Raw genomic sequence first — 23383 nt, 5'->3', positions numbered from 1 at the left:
AGTGGCCGAAGCAGTGACCAACAATAGCGAGTAAATGGCACAAGCTGCCTGTCACTAATTCAACTAATGTTCCAGTGTATACAATCTAAGAATACAACAAACACACATTATATCTCCTCATATGTTTCCCCCATTATCTCCAGTGATTGTATTATTATATGGGATTATTTAAGATGTTAGTTTATTTCCTCTTCCCATTCAGGTCTCTACAATATTTGATCCGGTCAGTGAAAATTTTCTATATAGGAGAATTTTCCTGATTAACCAATCAAAATGGATAAGTACAGGGACAAGATGGTGGAGAGGATATTACACCTCACCCTAGAGATCCTCTTCCGGCTTACTGGAGAGGTGAGAGATTCTGATGACGTCACATTACATCATTTTTATCTATGGGAATAACAGATGGACAGAACTGGAGAGGTGAGGACTCCGGAAATGTCTGTAGTGAGATTTATTAATGTGTCTCTCCATAACCAGCATTACACAGTAGTGAAGAAGACCTCTAGTGAGCGCTGTCAGGACCCTGTGTCTGAGGGATGGGGAAGACCCCTGAGCCCAATCATGGGATCTCCACCTCACCCCCCGATACATGAGGACATCAATGACCAGAAGATCCTAGAACTCACCTACAAGATGATTGAGCTGCTGACTGGAGAGGTGACACTGCTGGGAATGCTGGGACATTATACCGTAACGCTATGAAGGGATCGGGAGATGACGGTATCATTGTATGTGTCAGGTTCCTATAAGGTGTGAGGATGTCGCCATCTATTTCTCCATGGAGGAGTGGGAGTATTTAGAAGGACACAAAGATCTGTACAAGGACGTCATGATGGAGGTTCCCTGGCCCCTCACATCATCAGGTAATAGACAGGACTAAATACACACGGCCTATAATTATCTGTATGTAAGGAATGAATTCAGTCCCTGTATGTGTTTCCTCCAGTTCTATCCAGTAAGAGCACAACACCAGAGAGATGTCCCCGTCCTCTTCTTCCACAGGACTGTAAACAAGAAGATCCCAATGTTCCTCAGGATCATCAGGTAGATGGAAAGAAGGTGTCATGAAATCTCCCTATGATGTGTAGACGGCTGTGAAGGTCTTGTGTTCAGTCTTGTTTTATCCACCAGTATTATATGTTTTATGCTTGTGTAATGAGAACAGTGGAGATGGCAGGATTAGAGCTGATCATAGATGGGACTTCTACATCTGTCTGTGACTATTACAATATTTGTTTCAGGCTGAAGATCTGACCCATATTAATAGTACAGAGACATATGTAAGGGGCTATGAGCAGAGTGAAGTGGATATTCCTACAGATAACCGCCCAGGTGAGTAGTAACCACTGAATGCAGAGAAGTCACAAATTCAACTCGGTCACCGGCTGTGCTGGTTTATCTGCGGTGTAGTCCGGCCATATCATAATCATGTGGTCACCATTCTCCTTCTAAACCAAAACTCTCCCCATTACTTTGGGCATTGGAAGTCCTTCTGTTGGAGTGAGATCTGTTCTGGCCAGAGCTTACAGCCCGGAGAACGCTCCCTACTCTCTGGAATTGCAGATCAAAGTGGAGAAGGAGAAGGGGTTAAACCCGCGCAATCCGCCAGATAAATTCAGTGGAGATGTTGATAATTCAGAACATTCTTTTATTCCATGGGTCTACGCGTTTCAAGGTCTGTGACCTCTTCTTCAGGACCAGTAAATGTGTGTTGATTTACTGGTCCTGAAGAAGAGGTCACAGACCTTGAAACGCGTAGACCCATGGAATAAAAGAATGTTCTGAATTATCAACATCTCCACTGAATTTATCTGGCGGATTGCGCGGGTTTAACCCCTTCTCCTTCTCCACTTTGATCTGCAAACACGTGGGGCCGCTGCAGCCGCCATTATCTGATGCTATCTATGGTGGTTGTGACCTCTCACAACCTGAATCGGTGAGTGTATTGTGATATATGCTAAACCGTATTTGTAATCTGGTAAAACCCTATCAGCGCTTCTCTTTTCTAGTTTCCATACTCTCTGGAATTAGAAGATGCTGACCCTTACCTTCCCAGGTCTCTAAACTACAAAGCCTAATGACCGCGTACATAGAATGTGCTGACAACTTAGAAAATCATCATTTGAAAAAAATATATATAATCCATATGATGTGCCTTCCTTTTATGATGAGACACCAGTCCATGTCCTTTTTATTTATATGCTCAAATGTGGACAATAGACACATTAGCATAAGAAATATTATAGAATTATAATTTTTTGTCTTTTTTTTCCCCTTTCTTTTTCTATTTAATTCCATCCCTGACATCCACCCATTCAGAGCAGAGAGAAAAGAAGAGAAAACTCTATAATCAATAATTCTTCCCATATTTCCAAAACACTTTTCCTCCCAGCAATTATTATATTTTGATGTGTAACTCGGCCTAACCTGTTATTGGAAAATGTTATTATTAGACGTTATCCAGTCCTTAAAATAATTCCTCTTTGTAGATAATAACCGAGACGTAATTAGATCCCGAAATGACAAAGCAATATTCAGCCTCTCAGCAACAAATGTGATAACCGGTTCCCACAAATCCCTAATTTCCCGGCCGTCCCAATAGATCTGCCGCCTCTGAGTTACACTTCAGACATTTAGAATTTTTAATATTTCCGATCTTATGCATAAAAGCCGGGGACAGTGCAACCTGTGAATAACCATAAGGGTTCGCCAACATGTACATATATAAAATCACCCAGATTCTCAGCCAGAAAACTTGGCAAGTGTCATGCATTTTTTTTTTCCTCACCTAGCATCCGAATGTCATGTAAGTCCTATACTGGTACGTTATACGCTGGCAACCTAACTTTGATGCGGGCTCGCACACCGAACCCGCATGTTTCCTGTCTGATGATGGCTGTTATTATGCGTGCTACGACTATGGCTTTTAACATGCTAAATGCCGCTGTCAATCTCTAACAGGGCCATTTAACATGTGCCAGCAGGGGACACATCATTCCACGTGCTATTCGGTGTGTCCATGGCTTGATCGCGGGGAATTGAAGGGTTGTCATGACAACCGGGAGTCTGCTGACCACACTTGTGCCTGTCATTATTATACTCCTGTGAAAACCAGTGTGTAACTGCCGTTCATGGATTGTGATTTTCACTATACATAGCATTGCTTATGCACTGCTATGCATAGTACAAGCAATCAGACGACTGCAGTTAAAGTAAAAAAAAAAGTTTTAAACAATATAAAAATACAAAATCTCAAATCACTTCCTCCTTTTGACTTCATTAAAAAATGACATATATTTGGCATCACTGCTTTCGTAAAAGTCTGATCTTTCAAATTTAAAATAAATTAATCCAATTGGTAAATGGCGTAATGAGAAAACATGAAAACAAGAATTTCGAGGGGGGTTTTAGCCGCCACAACATTGCAATAAATGAAATAGGATTCGATCAAAACATTGTATCTGCCCCAAAATTTTATCAGTAAAAACGTCCGCTCAAGACTCAAAAAGTAACCATCATACAGACCCAGATCTTGAACATTGAAAATGTTAAGCGTCTCGGATATTGGCGGAAAAGCACATTTATTTTCTTTATCGTTCCTTTGGTAGACCCAGACCTTGGGTGTTTAGCTTCTGCCTCCGAAGGACACACAAAGTACTACACTTAAAAGTGTAGCTCTTCCCTCTGAGCTTATATACCCCCTGGTGAGCCAATCCCAGCCAGTTTATCGCTTTGTGTTCAGGAGGCATACATCCACACATGCATTCTCATATGATTTTTTTCCTTTTTGGAATGAGATTGAAGAAGTGCGGGTCCACGTCTGGACCCACGGCATGTCCCTTCTCACCCCACTGTGTCGGTGGTGTTGTAAGGTTGATTTCCAAGGCTGGAGCCTTACATGCCGTGCTCCTTCACCATCCCTCCTGGGCTCTGGCTTGAAGTGGGAGCCAGCACGGTCTCCATGCTTGGCAGGAGACCGGTCTCCATCGGCAGCCCTTTAGGACCCTGCTGGACCGGAGCACTCATCCCCAGGGACCTGGCCCTGCGTCTCAGCAGCTAAGTACCTGAGACGTTTATATGTTGGGGGTCCCTGTGCTTTATTGTTTGGGGAGAGTGTGCTTACTGTATTTATTGGCATTTCCGGCGGGTTCTCTAGCTGTCGCCCGAGAACCGCGCCAATGGTGCCTGCGCGTCAGCCTCGCCGCTCAAATTTAGGCCCCGGCTTTGCCGGAGGCCTAGTTTCTGTTCACTGCCCTCGCATGTCACTCATGCAGAGGGACAGGCTCGGCTCCTCCCGGCGGCCGTCCTGCACAGGGGAGGGACACTCCCCACTGCTGTGCGTGTCTCCTCCCCTGTAGGTCTCTATGGCCCTCCAGATCCCGCTCTCCTCCAGGAACGCCCCAAGTCCCGCCCCCTCTTTTCGCTCCGGCGGCCATTTTCTCAGACAGGGTTCACTCTGCGCTGGCCTGCACTCTGCATCCCTGCTGAGGTGTTGTGCATTGAGGGTCCGGGCTTCGGGATCTGGAGGGCACACAACACCGCTTCCAGCGGTCTGGTATATACTCTCTGGGGTTCATTCTCTTTGTAGAGTCCCCACTCCAGCAGCATGTCTCACACGAGGAGCAAGGCTCCAAAGCTTTATACTGTATGCGCTGCATGTAAGCTCCTGCTGCCTGAACCGAGCACCTATCCACATTGTGATGTCTGCTCTAACTTGGCGGTGCCACAGCCTGGAGTCTCACCCCCAGTGGTCTCTCAGGCTGCTCCTGCACCTGTGGCTGAACCCCCGGCTTGGGTAGAATCCTTTTCTAGGTCTATCTCCCAGTCTTTTGCTGAGTCCATGGGACTTCTGTCCAGGACTTTGATGAATATGCATCAGCCCCCTTTACAGGGTGCCTCTACTGCTAAGGGTCCCTTAGGATCTCTATCTTCTGACCTCCGTCCACCGGAGCTCACAGAGGATTCATCATCAGGGACCAGACCCCGTCCTCCTAAGAGGAGACGCAGGGTTTCCTCTCCCTCCTCATCCCGCGGCTCTGATTCAAGAGCTGACTCGCAGGATGAGGAGGATGCCTTTACAGGGGGCTCGGAGGCTAACTCCATGTACCCCATTGATCTTTCCGAGGGTGACTCAGATCTTAGTGACTTGATTGCTTCCATTAATTCTGTACTGGATCTCAATCCGCCAGTATCAGAGGAGCAACCCTCTCTGGCAGAAAAGCACCAGTTTACCTCGCCTAAGAGAGTAAAGAGTGTGTTCTTTAACCACTCCAGTTTTCAGGCCGCTGTGACCAAACCCAGGGCCTGTACTGACAAACGCTTCCCAAAGCGTGGTTCTGATGACTGTTTTCCCTTTCCACCTGAGGTGGTCAAGGAGTGGGCTCATTCCCCAAAGGTAGACCCTCCGGTGTCTAGGCTCTCAGCCCGGACCGTTGTGTCGGTGGCTGATGGCACCTCCCTTAAGGATTCCACTGACCGTCAGATTGACCTTCTGGCCAAATCCGTGTATGAAGCGGCGGGGGCCGCGTTTTCCCCAACTTTTGCAGCAGTGTGGGCTCTCAAAGCCATCTCTGCTTCTCTGGAGGAGATGCATTCCCTCACCAGGGAATCTATGCCCGAGATGGTTGCCTTAACTTCTCAAGCTTCAGCTTTTTCATCTTATGCCATGTCTGCCATGCTGGAGGCTTCTCACCGCACTGCGGTGGCTTCGGCTAATTCCCTCGTTATCCGCAGGATCTTGTGGCTTCGAGAGTGGAAGGCAGATGCTTCTTCAAAGAAGTACCTTGCTGGGCTCCCTTTTGCTGGGTCCCGGCTGTTCGGAGAACAGCTGGATGAAATTATTAAAGAAGCTACTGGCGGGAAGAGTACTTCCATGCCACAAACCAAAACCAGGAAACCTGCCCAGGGTAGGAATCAGTCGAGGTTTCGCTCCTTTCGTTCCTCCAACTGGTCGTCCTCTAAGCCTTCCGCCTCGTCCGCTAACTCAGCCAAGGACCAGAAATCCAACTGGCGCCCAAAAGCGCGTCCACAGAAGACTGCAGGAGGTGCTGCCACTAAGGCAGCCTCCTCGTGACTCTCTGCCCGCTCCGGCAACGTCCTTAGTCGGTGGCAGGCTCTCCCACTTTGGCGACTCTTGGTTTCAACACGTCTCCGATCAGTGGGTGAGCGATATCATCTCCCACAGCTACAGGATAGAATTCTCTTCCAGCCCGCCAAACAGATTTTTTCTCTCAACTCCCCCTTGCTCCAAGGCCGCCGCCTTCTCACAGGCCGTGGCAGCCTTGCAGGCCAACGGAGTAATTGTACCAGTTCCCGCCCGGGAACGGTTCAGAGGTTTCTACTCAAATCTCTTCCTAGTTCCCAAAAAGGACGGTACCTTCCGGCCCATCCTGGATCTCGAGCTTCTCAACAAGCATGTTCAGGTGCGGCACCTTCGCATGGAGTCTCTGCGATCAGTCATTGCCTCAATGATCCAAGGGGATTTCCTGGCGTCCATCGACATCAGAGATGCCTATCTGCATGTGCCAATTGCAGTTTCACACCAGCGTTGGCTACGTTTTGCAATAGGAGAAGATCATTTCCAATTCGTGGCTCTCCCCTTCGGGTTAGCCACGGCCCCTCGGGTATTCACCAAGGTCATGGCAGCAGTGATTGCGGTTCTGCACCTCCAGGGGTTGGCAGTGATTCCTTACCTGGACGACCTTCTAGTCAAGGCTTCATCCAGCGCAGACTGTCAGCGGAGTGTCTCGCTCGCTCTCGCCACTCTAGCCCAATTTGGGTGGCTTGTCAATCTTCCCAAGTCCACTCTGACTCCGACCCAGAGTTTCACGTACCTAGGGGTGCAGTTCGAGACTTTGTCGGCTCTAGTGAAGTTGCCCTTAAACAAACAGCTGTCACTCCAGCTGGCGGTGCGCTCTCTTCTGAGGCCCCGCCGTTATACTCTCAGGCGTCTGATGCAGGTGCTGGGTCAAATGGTGGCGTCCATGGAGGCTGTTCCCTTTGCCCAGTTCCATCTGCGCCCCCTGCAGCTGGACATTCTCCGCTGTTGGGACAAGCGGCCTTCCTCCTTACACAAGTTAGTGGCTCTGTCGCCACGGACCAGGAGCTCCCTTCAGTGGTGGCTTCGGCCCCTCTCCCTGTCCCAAGGGCGCTCCTTCCTGGCTCTGTCCTGGGTGATTCTCACCACGGATGCCAGTCTATCCGGCTGGGGAGCGGTATGTCTCCACAACAGAGCGCAGGGCACTTGGACTCCGTCCGAGTCAGCCCTTTCAATCAATGTGCTGGAAACCAGGGCCGTGCTTCTAGCTCTCCTAGCTTTTCACCACCTGTTGGCGGGCAGGCACATTCGAGTCCAGTCAGACAACGCGACAGCGGTTGCCTACATCAATCACCAAGGCGGGACACGCAGCCGCCTGGCAATGATGGAGGTACAACGCATCCTTCAATGGGCGGAGGACTCCAAGTCCACCATATCCGCAGTCCACATCCCAGGCGTGGAAAACTGGGAGGCAGATTATCTCAGTCGTCAAAGCATGGACGGTGGCGAGTGGTCCCTGCACCCGGCAGTGTTTCAGTCAATCTGCCGCAAATGGGGCACTCCGGATGTGGACCTAATGGCATCCCGTCACAACAACAAAGTTCCTGTTTACGTGGCTCGCTCCCACGATCCTCAGGCCTTCGCCGCAGACGCTCTGGTTCAAGACTGGTCCCAGTTTCGTCTGTCCTACGTGTTTCCCCCTCTAGCTCTCTTGCCCAGAGTCCTGCGCAAGATCGGAATAGAGGGCCGTCGAGTCATCCTCATTGCACCGGACTGGCCCAGGCGAGCTTGGTATCTGGACCTGCTCCATCTGTCCGTAGAGATGCCGTGGCATCTCCCGGACCGTCCAGACCTACTCTCGCAAGGTCCGTTTTTCCGCCCGAATTCTGCGGCTCTCAAATTGACGGCGTGGCTCTTGAGTCCTGGATTTTGACGGCTTCTGGTATTCCTCCTGAAGTCATCTCCACTATGACTCGGGCCCGTAAGTCTTCCTCTGCTAAGATCTATCACAGGACTTGGAAAATTTTCCTGTCCTGGTGTCGCTCTACCGACCATCCTCCTTGGCCATTCTCCTTGCTGACCCTTCTGTCTTTTCTACAGTCCGGTCTGCAGCTAGGACTGTCCCTCAACTCTCTCAAGGGACAAGTCTCAGCTCTGTCAGTTCTGTTCCAGCGGCGTCTCGCTCGGCTGGCTCAGGTCCGCACCTTCATGCAAGGCGCGTCTCACATCATTCCGCCTTATCGGCGGCCCTTGGATCCCTGGGACCTTAACTTGGTCCTCACGGTATTGCAAAAACCCCCTTTTGAGCCTCTTAGGAAGGTTTCTTTGTATCGTCTTTCTCAGAAGGTGGCCTTTCTGGTTGCCATAACTTCCCTCAGGAGAGTCTCTGATTTGGCTGCGCTCTCTTCGGAGTCACCTTTTTTAGTTTTTCATCAAGACAAGGTGGTTCTCCGTCCGACTCCGGACTTTCTTCCTAAGGTGGTCTCTCCTTTCCACCTTAACCAGGACATTACCCTACCTTCCTTCTGTCCGGCTCCTGTTCATCGCTTTGAAAAAGCACTGCATACTCTAGATCTGGTGCGTGCTCTCCGGATCTATGTGTCTCGCACCGCTGCGCTTAGGCGGTGCACCTCTCTTTTTGTGCTAACCACAGGTCGGCGCAAGGGCCTCCCTGCCTCTAAGCCGACCTTAGCCCGTTGGATTAAATCGACCATTTCGGACGCCTACCAGAGTACTCAGGTGCCTCCCCCGCCGGGGATCAAGGCACACTCGACCAGAGCTGTCGGTGCCTCTTGGGCTTTTAGGCACCAGGCTACGGCTCAACAAGTCTGTCAGGCTGCCACTTGGACTAGCCTGCATACCTTCTCGAAGCACTACCAAGTGCATGCTCATGCTTCGGCAGATGCGAGCTTGGGCAGACGCATCCTTCAGGCGGCTGTCGCCCATTTGTGAAGTTAGGTTCTGCCTACTTCTTAGGTTTTCTGTTTATTCCCACCCAGGGACTGCTTTGGAACATCCCAAGGTCTGGGTCTCCCAAAGGAACGATAAAGAAAAAGAGAATTTTGTTTACTTACCGTAAATTCTTTTTCTTATAGTTCCGTATTGGGAGACCCAGCACCCTCCCTGTTGCCTGTTGGCAATTTCTTGTTCCGTGTGTTATCACCGGCTGTTGTCGTGGACAGAGTCTTTGGTTGTTCCGGCTCTTGCTCTGTTCTACTTGTGGGTGGCTATTCTCCTTCAGCTTTTGCACTAAACTGGCTGGGATTGGCTCACCAGGGGGTGTATAAGCTCAGAGGGAGGAGCTACACTTTTAAGTGTAGTACTTTGTGTGTCCTCCGGAGGCAGAAGCTAAACACCCAAGGTCTGGGTCTCCCAATACGGAACTATAAGAAAAAGAATTTACGGTAAGTAAACAAAATTCTCTCTTTTTTCTTAGAAATCTCTGATTTTTTTCAACACTTAAATGAAAAACTATACATGTTTGGAATCTATGTATTCGTACTGACCTGAAGAATCTGGTCAGGTTTTAGTGAACCGTAGAGTGAACATGGTAAATAATAGTAATAATATAAAATTGTGGAATTGCACTTTTTTTGGGGGTTTTATCTACGTGGGTTGTATAAAATTGGTTCAGGACTAATGTTTATGACCTGGAATATCCGGGGCCTCAAAAAGAAGATCAAGGTGTTCTCTCAAATTAAGTGCTCTAAGGCTCAATCGGTGGTGTTGGTCGAAACTCCTCTTACGAGGGACACGGCTAGGTTGGTGCAAAAGCCATGGGTGCAATGGTTCGTACACTCATTCCATACTAGCTACTCTATAGGCATCTCCCTCTTAGTCCAAAAATCTATACGGTGGGAGACTAAGGTGGTCAGGAAGGACTGAGGGTCGATTTGTCTTTGTATATGCATCCATTGAATCCAGAGATTATATTATACTATGCATTTACAATCCTCCACCAGCTCGCACCTCTGTTCTCAAACAAGCACTGAGTTTTTCCCTTAATTATCCAGACACATGTGTCCTAGGCATGGGAGACTTTAATCTTGTTGATGAGGAACTAGATAAGCTCAGGTTGGATGGTGGGGGGCAACACTCGACTCTAGCCCTGACTGATCTGCGACAATGTATTGAGGGAGGCGGGTGGGCTGACCTTTGGAGACTGTGGCATCCCAATGTGCAGGAATTCACCTGGCACTCTTCTACGAGACGCACACTGTCACGCTTGGATTACATATTTGGATTAACTAATTTGGCAGCCTGGGTAGATAATGTTGTACATGGGGTAAGGGGTACATCAGACCACCGTCCAGTAATTCTCAAGCTTAGGGGCACTTTGCACACTGCGACATCGCAGGTGCGATGTCGGTGGGGTCAAATTGAAAATGACGCACTTCCGGCATCGCATGCGACATCGCAGTGTGTAAAGGCTGGATGATACGATTAACGAGCGCAAAAGCGTCGTAATCGTATCATCGGTGCAGCGTCGGCGTAATCCATAATTACGCTGACGCGACGGTCCGATGTTGTTCCTCGCTCCTGCGGCATCACACATCGCTGTGTGTGAAGTCGCAGGAGCGAGGAACGTCTCCTACCGGCCTCACTGCGGCTTCCGTAGGATATGCGGAAGGAAGGAGGTGGGCGGGATGTTTACATCCTGCTCATCTCCGCCCCTCCGCTCCGATTGGCCGCCTGCCGTGTGACGTCGCAGTGACGCCGCACGACCCGCCCCCTTAACAAGGAGGCGGGTCGCCGGCCACAGGGACGTCGCACGGCAGGTGAGTGTGTGTGTGAAGCTGGCGTAGCGATAACTTTCGCTACGCCAGCTATCACCACATATCGCTGCTGCGACGGGGGCGGGCACTATCGCACTCGGCATCGCAGCATCGGGCTGCGATGTCGTAGTGTGCAAAGCCCGCCTTAGATTCGGCCTTAATATCAGCAAGCCCCTCTGGCGGCTAAACCTCTTTTGACTTAAATTAATTGATCAAAGTGATAGGATCCTAGCTCAACTGGAGGAATTTTTAGCAACTCACCGTAAACCCCCGGAACAATAATCTTGTATGGGATACCCTTAAAGCTTACCTTCGGGGATGTTTGGCTTCAAGTATAACACATATTAAACGTTTGAAAAGGCGGAGGACAAAATAATTGAAAGGAGACTCAGGGACTCATAGGCAAGATATAAATCTAGGGAACAGGGTGGCTTGTTTGTAATCATATAGGTCATATGTACAACACTCTGAAACTAAGGGCTGGTTCACACTAAGCGACAGCGACAACGAGGTCGCTGTTACGTCACCATTTTCTGTGACGTAACAGCGACCTTGTAAGTCGCTGTTATGATCGCTGCTTAGCTGTCAAACACAGCAGCCGAAGCAGCGATCATAACCGCGAGAGCAGGGAGCCGCGCACACTGCTTAGCGCTGGCTCCTTGCTCTCATAGCTACACTACACATCGGGTTAATTAACCCGATGTGTACTGCAGCTACATGTGCAGAGAGCCGGAGCCGGCAGCGTGAGAGCGGCGGAGGCTGGTAACTAAGGTAAATATCGGGTAACCACCTTGGTTACCCGATGTTTACCCTGGTTACAGCTTACCACAGCTGCCAGACGCCGGCTCCTGCTTTCTGCTCGCTTCATTTCGTCGCTCTCTCGCTGTTACACACAGCGATCTGTGTGTCACAGCGGGAGAGCGCCTTTGAAGAAAACGAACCAGGGCTGTGTGTAACGAGCAGCGATCTCGCAGCAGGTGCCAGATCGCTGCTCAGTGTCACACACAGCGAGATCGCTAATGAGGTCACTGTTGCGTCACCAAAACCGTGCCGTAGCAGCGATTTCGGTAGCGATCTCGCTATGTGTGAAGCACCCCTTAGTCTAAATGTAAACTGTATTTCAGCTGACAGTCATATTTTCAGCTGGCAAACCAGTCGAGTAAATTACTGCATATATGGTCAGTCAGCATAATGCTTCTAATACAGTATTTGGTATCCAGGAGGCTGATGGCTTGGTTGTCACATCCCCAGATGACATTTTACAATGCTTCTAGACATTTTATAAAACACTTTGTAGCTCTAGAAGTGTCCACGGCGTCCATGATTGCTTGGTATACCTGTCAGATTTAGAATTCCCTACTTTGAGTCAGTCGCAGCAAGAGTTTTTGGAGGCAGACATTACAATAGAAGAGGTAACGGCAGCCATATTAGGTATGGCTAGGGGGAAGGCTCCTGGCCCAGATGGCTTTCCTATAGAATTCTACGGCAAATACTGTGACGCTTTGGCCCCGGTTCTTTTAGATGTCTTCTCATACTTTTCAATTGGTGGCTCTCTACTTGCCTCTCTTTACGAGGCCCATATTATTGTGTTGAAAAAAAGAGAAAAGATCCATTGGATTGTGGCTCCTACAGGCGTGTATCATTAACTAATGTCAATTATAAGATCTTCACTAAAATATTGGCATCTTGGTTTAACTCTGTCATATTGGATATAGTGCATCCGGATCAAACCGGGTTTATGCCCGGAAAAAATACCTCCATTAATATCAGATATTTTCGGGTCCGCTCCATAGTGCAATACAGTGCGTTAGTCCCAGAAAATGAGTGGGCCTTAGCCTCGCTGGATGCGGCCAAGGCATTTGACTCAGTGGAGTGGCCCTTCCTGTCTGCTTGTCTTCTGCGGTTTGCTTTTGGCCCTAAATTCCGTAACTGGATTCACATGCTTTATAGATTCCCTATGGCTAGGATTATAGTCGATAATGTCTTAACTGCTTCCTTCTCTATGGGTCGGGGCACGCGACATGGGTGCCCTTTGTCCACGCCCCTATTTGCACTTGTCATCGAGGCCCTGGCAATTCAAATTTGATCCCACACATCTATTGCTGGAATTACTGTGGCTGATCGCACAGACACCATAGGTTTATATGCAGACGACATGGTCATTTTCATGGACAAAGTGCGGGAAACCCTACCAGTTGTTATTGACACTATACAGTAGATAGGTTTGGAGAGTACTCTAATCTTTATATTAATTGGGACAAGTCAGCCTTAATGCCCTTAATGCACAGATCGGGAGTCCCACTGGATAGTCTATCGCGCTTACCTGTCATGTCTAGCTTCAAATACTTATTAAGAAAGATTATACACTGGACCTTTAAGTGAACATATTTCCACTTTGGGAACATGTTAAACTGAGATATAATTTATGAGGAAAACTGCCGCTCTTTGGTCGGTTGGAGTAACTTAATTAAAATTATACTGCTCCCCAAGCTTAGTTATACCTTACAACACAGTGCGATACTGATACCCAGATCTCTCTTCACAACGCTCAACCCGCTCACCTCCTCTTTCATATGAGGGAAATCCAGGCCCAAACTCTAGCTGTCCACTCTGCAGAGATCCAAGTCGTTAGGGGGATGGCCTTACCGGAATTTTTCTTGTAATACCTAGCGGGACAACTCAGGGCACTTGGGACAGACTGTTTGTTGGGCTTTCTGGAGTCGGACAGTTCGGTTGTTCCAAACTTGTTGCCTATCCTTAGGTTTGCACGATCAGTAAGGCGACAAGCTAATAAATTAGTACACTTTGAGGGGGCGGTGGCGGAGCTCCTGCTGTGGAGAGATGGTTACTTGTCTACCCTGATGGCTCATCCCTAGGCGCGGTTCTGGATCACCCACAAGGTCCTCATGTTAGGAGATCTCTTTGCTCTATGCACAAATACCTTTAATTCTTTCGGGCAGGTACAAGCTGAATACAGTGTCCCAAGATACTAGTTTTTTAGGTACCTTAAATTCCGCACTGCGATCCAATCTCATTTACAGAGAAAGGGGGCAGGGGAATTAACATCGGCATTTCCAATGATAGGCATTCTGAAATCGCAGGGTCCCCGTGGCTTGATATTGGGTATATATACTTACCTGTTGTTAGTCGGAGTGGAGTCAGCCTCCTTTCCAGTTCAGGACAAATTGAAACTTTTGATTCATTCTATACAGGGAGAGGAGTGGGAGCAGGTACTAGAGTCCCCATCTGCCAATAATAGGTTGATTCAATGCTATATTATTCATCAGCCATATCTCACACCCAGTTGCCTGTTTACTATAGGCCGTTCTCGTACAGCGGATTGTCCACGATGGCATCTTTCAGGGGCAAACTTTACGCGTATGATATGTAGCTGCCCAATGATATCCTCATTCTGGTAGGAGGTGACCTCTTTCCTATCATTTATCGTGTCGATGCCTTTCCGTGTGACCCCTTGCTCTGCCTGTTTGGGGGTAGTGGGATCACTACATGAAAATACTACTCAGTGAAACCTTGGTCATGGCTAGGAAATTGATAGCTTAAGATGGATGGGTGGCTTGGATCTGACTGTAAGATCCTGGGTTAAATTACTGTATTTTTCGTTTTATAAGACGCACCGGATTATAAGACGCACCCCAAATTTAAAGATAAAAAAAAATGGGGTCCATCTTATACTCCGGTGTTCTTTTACCGGAGGGGGGCGGCAGCGGTGGAGGAGCGGGGTCACAGGAGGCAGTGGTTGTCCTGGCAGCGGCGGGTCAGTGCTGGCGGGTCTGTGCTGGTGCTGTGCGGAACCTGCGTTGGTTGTGTGGTGGAGTAGGCCGGTGCGGCGAGTGTCCCAGCAGGCCCAGAGCGGCGCATATGCAGATTGAGCTCTCATCCAAGAGCCCCATTTGTGCACGCGCTGACTCCGGGCACCATAATTTGAAGCCCGTACCGCAATTAGACCATCTAGGACACCCGCCATACAGCCACCGCAACTTCCGCTGCCAGCACAGCCACAGCAGTGCGCACAGCCAGCCGGCTGCCCGCACAGAGTGGCAGCCAGCAGGCCACCCGACCACCCGCGCAGAGAGGTAGCCGGCTGCCAGCACAGAGAGTCAGCCAGCCGCCGACAGAGAGAGGCAGAAGGCTGCACGCACTGACAGGCACATGGCCGCCCACACAGACAGGCACCCGGCCACCCGCAAAGAGAGTTGCGCAGACAGCCCCCCGCGAATTCTCCACCTATATTCAGATTTTAAGATGCACCCCTCATTTTCCGCCCAAATTTTTGGGAGTAAAAGTGCATCTTATAATCCGAAAACTACGGTAGTTAATTCAACTATACCTTATGAATGAGTAGTGTACTACAACAGGGGGCACACATGATGCTGAAATCTTCCTTCTGTTATCATCTCCCTTGGGCTTCCTGATGATCCGTAGACGGGCGGGGCAACGCGTCGAGGCCATATATATAGCATCAACCTGAGGGAAGTACATTTATCCTCATTTATTTTTGAATGACATGCTGTAAGCTAATTGTAGCAGCAGATTTTTTTTGCTCTGTACTTAGATTACTGATATTGAGGCATTAATCCTCTAGTTAAATTGAAAATGGAGTATCATACCTTGTGTTAACCATTGAGAGTATCAGGTACAGAATCTATCATTATATTGGTAGGGCTATTTAGGGAGAGTGAGGGTCAGCCGTCGAGGAACGGGGGCGCCCAGTCACATTAGGGCGTCATACCCTCCGTTGATAGGCAGAGCCAGACGCAGTGACATATTAGGGTCACTGGAGTACAGAGAGGTTTGTGGTGGCTTGTTATTCTATTATGATTATATCTGCCTACATAATTTACAAATTTTGGGCTGTACCTGACCTATAGTAGCTCCCTTTTTATCAATTAGTATTCAAGTTATTGTTTTGAGTTTTTGGATTAATCACCTGGGCGATTTTAATATTATCTAATAAAGATTGATTTTTAAAGGGATTTGTATTGCGCACTAGTAAACTAACCAGTGGAACTCCTCTCCAGCACACTCACAGAAGCTTATAGGTGATTACTATAATATTGACAGACCCCTCTCGGTGTTAAAATGTGGAGCATTCTCCAGCGATATATTAAGTTAATATGAAGTTGTCACTCTTGTCTTTTTTCAGTTTTAGTTATTTCAGACCATATTGAATAAGGTTGTCTATCGTGCTCAATATAGATATCTATCGAACGGATAAGTGCTAATGTGCAAAATTCAGCTTTAGGTACAGCTGATGTTATGGAGGTCTTATGATATCTTATTATTATGTTCATGATCGACTACGGATCCTCCTGTGTTCTGTATATAATACTATGTAAAATCAAAGCTGTACCATGTTTGATTACGTTGTTAATAAAACAAAGTTAACAAAAAAAAAAGAAGGGGTTAAGATAAATTTAAAATCTGATTTCAAGAATTTCATCTCTTCGTTTAATCGAATGTTTTATAGGGAACTACCATATTTTTCGGATTATAAGACGCATTTTTCCTTCCAAAAATTTGGGAGGAAAATGGGTGGTGGAGCAGGGTTAGATAGTGTTGGCAGTAGTAAAGCGATGCTGCGAGTGTCCCACCGCTGTAGGAGCCATCCCCAATGATTGAAGAATATGTCGGCGATGTGGGCTTCAAAGAAATGGCGCGCGGAGTCGGCGTGTGCGCAGATTGAACTTGGCTCATTGGTGCGCTGAGAGCTCATCATGCACGTGCCGCCTCCGGCCAACTGATCTTCCAGCAGCAGGCATAAGGAAAAAATGGCGCCCGGAGGTGGCGCGTTTGCAGATGAGATTTTGTCTCTTCATTTAACCGAGAGCTCAACCTGCGCATACGTTGACTCCAGATGCCATTTCTTTGAAGCCCGCACCGCCGACATTTTGTTACCTACAATCACCAAGGATGGCTCCTGCCTCACAGCACCTGCAGAACTACTGAGACACCCGCCGTACCTACTCCACCACCGACCCAGCCTCTCTATGACCCCGCTCTACCACCACTGCCCCCCAGGTAAATCCAACCAGAATATAAGACGGACCCCATTTTCACCAAAACCTTTTTTTTACCATTTTTCTGTCTCTAATTTGGAGTACATCTTATAATCAGGTGTGTCTTATAAAACGAAAAATATGGTAATTCTGTCTATAGATTTTACTTGACAATAAATTATCCATGAAAGGGAAATGTTCCCCCTAAACGAAAAGCCGGGGTGAAGACTAAATATAACATCAAGATCAGAGCTTCAGAATAAATGTTCGCATGTAGAGCAAATTGACTTAAAATGCATAATGCATTTTAATGAGCGCTATGGCGCTTTAGCACGGTTTGGCAGGAGTTTTGCAACAGCACCATCACACATGGTGCTGCAGCAGATGAAGTATATGGAAGGTTTCATGTACTCTAGTTGTGCTATAGTTATTGGCACTCATTAACAAGCATTGTACATGTTAAGTGAATTTGCTCTACATGCTAATATATATTCTGCTGAAGCTCTTGTCCTCTTTCCCAGCTCCTTGTGGATGACGCGTCCCATGTAGGGCTGGGCGGACCCGGACTGTAAAAGTCTGGATCCGCGCGGTTTGAAAGGTGCCCGGGATTCTGGGTGTTGGATCTGGATCTGGCACTTGAGAAATTAAAAAAAATAAAGGAAAAATAAAGAAAATAAGAATGAAGCGAGTGCTTCATACGTCATACATACCAAGGCTTCGTCGCGGCTGCAAACTGCTCCAGCGTAGCTGTATGCTTCCTGCAGCCTTTCTAGGCCACTCATCATTGCTCATCACATAAGCATGGCTTTCCCCGCCAAAGGGGGGCACATTGCGGTCGCAGCTAATCTTGAGCTTCCTGCTGCATGAAGCAGGCGGTTCAGGCTGGGCAGACGGGGAGCACATCGTGGGCGAAGTTCACCCTGAGCTGTTAGCTGCATGAAGCAGGCGGCTCAGGCTGGGCAGAGGGTGGCACATCGCAGCCCCCCCCCATGTTCATTCTAAACCAGGCTGAATTTTGAACACGCCCCCTATCACGTGACAAATTACATCATACCTGAAAGGAACCCATACATTCTAGCATCAACCTTTATTTTTAGTGCACGCAGCCCCAGAAGTGAATGTGCGACCTGAAAGCAGATTGCCGCCATGACATGGATCTTTGGTGAGTACACTGCTCGTGCTTCTGTCCCCCAGCCCTTCCACCAACATTTTTAATCTCCGTTCTCATAGACTTATATGGGTACCAAATTCCGGACCGGAACCGGATTTTTTGCGAGTCCGCCCAGCTGTAGTCCTACATCATCCACACAGAGGCCTCCATTGCGCTCCTGTGCATGCACACTTCTCTCTGCCCTGCTGAGGGCAGGTCAGAGTATTGTATCATCAAACCCGACCACCCCGCTGGTGAGTATACTAAAATGTGTTTTTGATGTTATACATAGCGGCCTGGGCTCTTATATACAGTATTCTAGAATGCTGTATACAAGAGCTTACTGGTGGTGGTCGCAGCTTATGAGGGACAAATTTGGTGACAGGTTCCCTTTAAGAATTCTTCAAATGTCAATTATATAAGAACTTGTACTGGAGCCGCCATTATTGAGTCTGAGAGACCAGAAAATAAAAATCTCCCCTTATTACAAGAGAGAATGAAGTTATCCCTTTGATGAACAGGGTATTTCTCATTTTTGCACTTTTGATTTTACCTTATCTTCAAGACACGTATCTTTTACCCTGGCAGCATAGCCAGAAAGCGCTTGTTTTTTAGTGGGACATGTACTTTTGAATGACACCATTCCTGTTACTATATAATGTACTGTAAAAAAAATGGGACAAAACAGTAAAAAATGCAATTCTGCCATTATGTTTTGTGTTTACGGTGGGGTTTTTTGCAGTAAAAATGGCTGGAGACACAATTGCTCACATCAGTCTGATTATGGCAATACTAAACATTGATCTTTTCTATTTAAATGATGAAACAAAATTTTGCAAACCTCTGTGTTGCCATTTTCCAACACTTATTTACCGATCAGGTAAGTATTTATTGGTATCATTCTGACCTACATAAAAAAAAAATGTGTACCTTATTCCAGTATTTGGGAGGCAGAATAAACAAACGGGGCCAACCATCATGCTCTGTATGTTTCTGCTCTGAGGTGTATTGTTACATTGTCAACTGTTTTTGTCTCATTAAATAATTTAATTTTTCTACATAACTTGAAATTTGTAGGATATTTTAGAAATTTTAAACAAATATATTTTTTATGAATATTTTATTAGAACATTTTTATTCTTAGCAGGTGACTGTACCAGAACATCAGAGCGACAACTGATATCTGCAATTTTTAAATCAGATGACCTTGAAATCACACAAGACATAACTGAAGTGAATGCCCTTACTCCAGATATCCCATCATCCCTTCACAGCAAAGATCTATCATCTGATCCTTTTAAGCAGGTCCTATCTTCTGATTCATCACAGGTTATTAAGAAAAATAAAAGTCAGAAAAGAGGCATTAAAAATCAAACTGCTTTTATGGAAATGAAGCCATTTTCAAGTGCAGAATATAGAAAATGTTTGTCCCTTAAAATGTCTACTGTTACTTACAAAAAAATTCACAGAAAGAAGAAAACATTTTCTTGTGCACAGTGTGGGCTATATTTTAAACAGAAATCAGAACTTGTTAGACATGAGAGAGTTCATACAGGGAAGAAGCCATATTCATGTTCAGAACATGGGAAAAATTTTATTCGAAAATCATCTTTAGTTATCCATCAGAGAACACACACAGGGGAGAATCCATTTTCATGTTCTGAATGTGGGAAATCTTTTAATAAGACCTCAGCTTTAATTGTCCATCAGAGAACTCACACAGGGGAGAAACCATATTCATGTTCAGAATGTGGGAAATGTTTTCATCGAAAATCAATTTTAGATATCCATCAGAATATTCACACAGGGGAGAAGCCATTTTCATGTTCAGAATGTGGGAAATCTTTTAAACAGAGTTCAGCTTTAATTGTCCATCAGAGAACTCACACAGGGGAGAAGCCTTTTTCATGTTCAGAATGTGGGAAATGTTTTACTCATAAATCACATTTAGATGTCCATCAGAGAAGTCACACAGAGGAGAAGCCTTTTTTATGTTCAGATTGTGGGAAATGTTTTGTAGATAAATCAAATCTTGTTAGACACCAAAGAATTCACTCAGGAAAGAAGCCCTTTTCATGTTCAAAATGTGGGAAATGTTTTACTCATAAATCACATTTAGATGTCCATCAGAGAACTCACACAGAGGAGAAGCCTTTTTCATGTTCAGATTGTGGGAAATGTTATAAACATAAATCATCTTTAGTTGTCCATCAGAGAACTCACACCGGATAGAAACAATTTATCTTTCCAAACTGTACAAGAAAACATACAACAGAGACTGTCAAAGTAACAACATAAGAGTAAATGAGAAAGGAAAAACAAGATAGAACTTACATTAGAATAAAAATATATGAAGTTACTAATAGACATCAGTTAACCCCTTTCACCCCCCCCCCCCCCAAAAAAATAACAAAAACATTTCTGCCTCCTTTTTTCCTAACTCCCAATATCAGTGATGTCATTCATTACAGTTTCTCTATATCCACAATCTCCATGTCTGAATAAATTATTTTAGTTTCTGTATATTACAATATCATTGGGACCTGATTTCTTTTTTCTATACCCAGTACACATATTATTGGGTCTAAGGGGACTTAGATAATTGAGACCATTAAGTATTTATAATCAATCTGAATTTACACTTTATATCATAAGAATAATATATGATGGGTTAACCGCTTGGTGATGGAGCCAATTTTGACCTTAATTACCAGGCCAAATTTGTTCAATTCTGACCAGTGTCACTTTATGAGGTTATAACTCTGGAATGCTTCAACGGATCCCGGTGATTCTGAGATTTTTTTTTTCTTGACGTTGTGTACTTCATGATAGTGGTGGTAAATGTAGGATGATATTTTTTGTATTTATTTGTTAAAAAAATCAGAAATTTGACTAAAATTTCGCAATTTTCAAACTTTGAATTTTTATGCCCTGAAACCAGAGATAACACATAAGGAAAAAAAAAGGTATTTTAAATGTGCAAAACAATGACCATTATTGAAAACCAAGATAAAAATAGCCTAAAACAGTGAAAGAATGCAAAGAGGTTGACATTACACTGTGCCTGTGGTCACCGTTACTTTAATGCCCATGTTCAGGGCTGATCAATAATATTATACAAACAGAGCAAGGTGACCAAGTGCATATAGTGTTAATTCAAAGACAAGTGTAAAATTTAAGCACAATATGACACAAAGTTCTTACCAGGATATAATTGGTGAACCACAAGACACAGTGGGAGACCAGGAGGCCTCACCTCAATGACCGTTTCGCGGGTCAACGACCCACTTCTTCTTGGAGGAGTATATGTCTCCCCACAGCCTGCCAGGACCTTTATAAAGATCCTGTTACCCCAGTTACATGATTGGAACTAAAGCACAGTGTATGCTGCGCATGTGGCCAGTTGTTGCTAGTCAGGGGCACTCAACGGGTAGCGTGCATGTCGGGACACTCCAGACTGGTACCATGGTATTGCCCCGTCACTCCATGCACACACACACAAATATATACCTGGTCACATGACTGGAAGTGTCACGCTGTGTCCATAGTGCATTCGCAAGAGTCTCATTCCACTTTTGGATATTGATGGTTAGTGCTCAAGTCCAGCCTCAAATACCCGTTGCAAAGGTGATACATTACTAAGCGCTGGCGTAATAAACGGAAGGACGCGTCACCTCCATCCGATTAAGTGTATGCTTAAAGTGGGAAGGTGTTACCATAGCACTACAAAAATACAAACTGGGCTAAGTATAAGCGTATATCTATAAAGAAAAGGGCCAACATTGTGCATAGTTAAATAGCAGATCATTAACAATTTCAATCCCTACTCTACAATGATCAGTACAAAGGGTAAAGGTACATCATACCATAAATAACAAAAATCCCATTGTGGTATTAATACATCAAGTATAGTAGTGGTGAAGCCGACATATCTTGCTTGTAGCAACCCTACACGGTGTTTAGAGATTAATTTGAGCAAAGAGGGGCAGGCAGTGGAGATCAAAGAGACCCTAGGGTAGATGATAGTATCACTAAATTTTTGTCATTAAAAACAAATATACAAGTGCATCTCATTAAATTAGAATGTCATCAACAAGTTCATTTATTTCAGTAATTCAATACAAAAAGGGAAACATATATAGAGTCATTACAGAGTGATCTATTTTACATGTTTATTTCTGTTAATGGTGATGATTATGGCTTACAACCAATGAAAACCCAAAAGTCATTATCTCAGAAAACTAGAATAATTACCATAAAACAACTGCAAAGGCTTCCTAAGCGTTTAAAATGGTCCCTTGGTCTTGATCAGTAGGCCACACAATCATGGGGAAGACTACTTACTTCACAGATGTCCAGAAGGCAGTCCACAAGGAGGGTAGGCCACAAAAGGTCATTGCTAAAGAAGCTGGCTGTTCACAGAGTGCTGTATCCAAGCATATTAATGGAAATTTGAGTGGAAGGAAAAAGTGGTAGAAAAAGGTGCACAAGCAACCGGGATAACCACAGCCTTGATAGGATTGTTAAAAAAAGGCCATTCAAAAAATTTTAACAGATTCACATGGAGTGGACTGCTGCTGGAGTCAGTGCTTCAAGAGACACCACACACAGACGTATCCAGGACATGAGCTACAACTGTCCATTCCTTGTAGCAAGCCACTCATGACCAATGGACAACTCCAGAAGCATTTTACCTGGGCCAAGGAGGAAAAGAACTGGAATGTTGCTCAATGTGTTGATTTCAGATAAAAGTAAATTTTGCATTTTATTTGGAAATCAAGGTCCCGGAGTCTGGAGGAAGAGTGGAGAGGCCACAATCCAAGCTGCTTGAGGCCTAGTGTGACGTTTCCACAATAAGTAATGGTTTGGGGAGCCATGTCATCTGCTGGTGTAGTTCCACTGTGTTTTATCAAGACCAAAGTCAGTGCAGCTGTCTACCAGGAAATTTTAGAACACTTCATGCTTCCCTCTGCTGACAAGCTATTTGGAGATGGAAACTTTATTTTCCAGCAGGACTTGGCACCTGTCTACAATGCCAAAAGTTCCAATATATGGTTTAATAACCACAGTATCAATGTGCTTGATTGGCCAGCAAACTCGCCTGACCTAAACCCCATAGAGAATCTATGGTATATTGTCAAGAGGATGATGAGAGACACCAGACCCAACAATGCAGATGAGCTGAAGGCTGCTATCAAAGCAACCTGGGCTTCCATAACACCTCAGCAGTGCCACAGGCTGATCGCCTCCATGCCATGCCGCATTGATGCAGTAATTCATGCAAAAGGAGCCCCGACCAAGTATTGAGTGCATTTACTGTACAGACTTTTCAGTAGCCAAGATTTCTGAGTTCAAAATCATTTTTTCAGTTGGTATTATGTAATATTCTAATTTTTAGAGA

At 45.9% G+C, this 23383-nt stretch overlaps 1 protein-coding gene across 1 annotated transcript in view; it reads left to right on the top strand.

The window, feature by feature from the left end:
• The window catches only part of LOC142312161 (uncharacterized), a 378399-nt gene extending 357922 nt beyond the window's left edge, over window positions 1-20477 (top strand). Inside the window, 1 exon segment of the mRNA XM_075351064.1 lies at window positions 19618-20477. Coding sequence (XP_075207179.1) covers window positions 19618-20214 — 597 coding nt within the window. The 3' untranslated portion in view covers window positions 20215-20477.
• Window positions 20478-23383: the final 2906 nt, after the last annotated feature.

Source organism: Anomaloglossus baeobatrachus, chromosome 5 (assembly GCF_048569485.1).
Source record: "Anomaloglossus baeobatrachus isolate aAnoBae1 chromosome 5, aAnoBae1.hap1, whole genome shotgun sequence".
In the NCBI taxonomy this organism is placed as follows: domain Eukaryota; kingdom Metazoa; phylum Chordata; class Amphibia; order Anura; family Aromobatidae; genus Anomaloglossus; species Anomaloglossus baeobatrachus.
The sequence above is the reverse complement of the archived record's forward strand: the minus strand, read 5'-3'. Positions and strand labels throughout refer to the sequence as shown.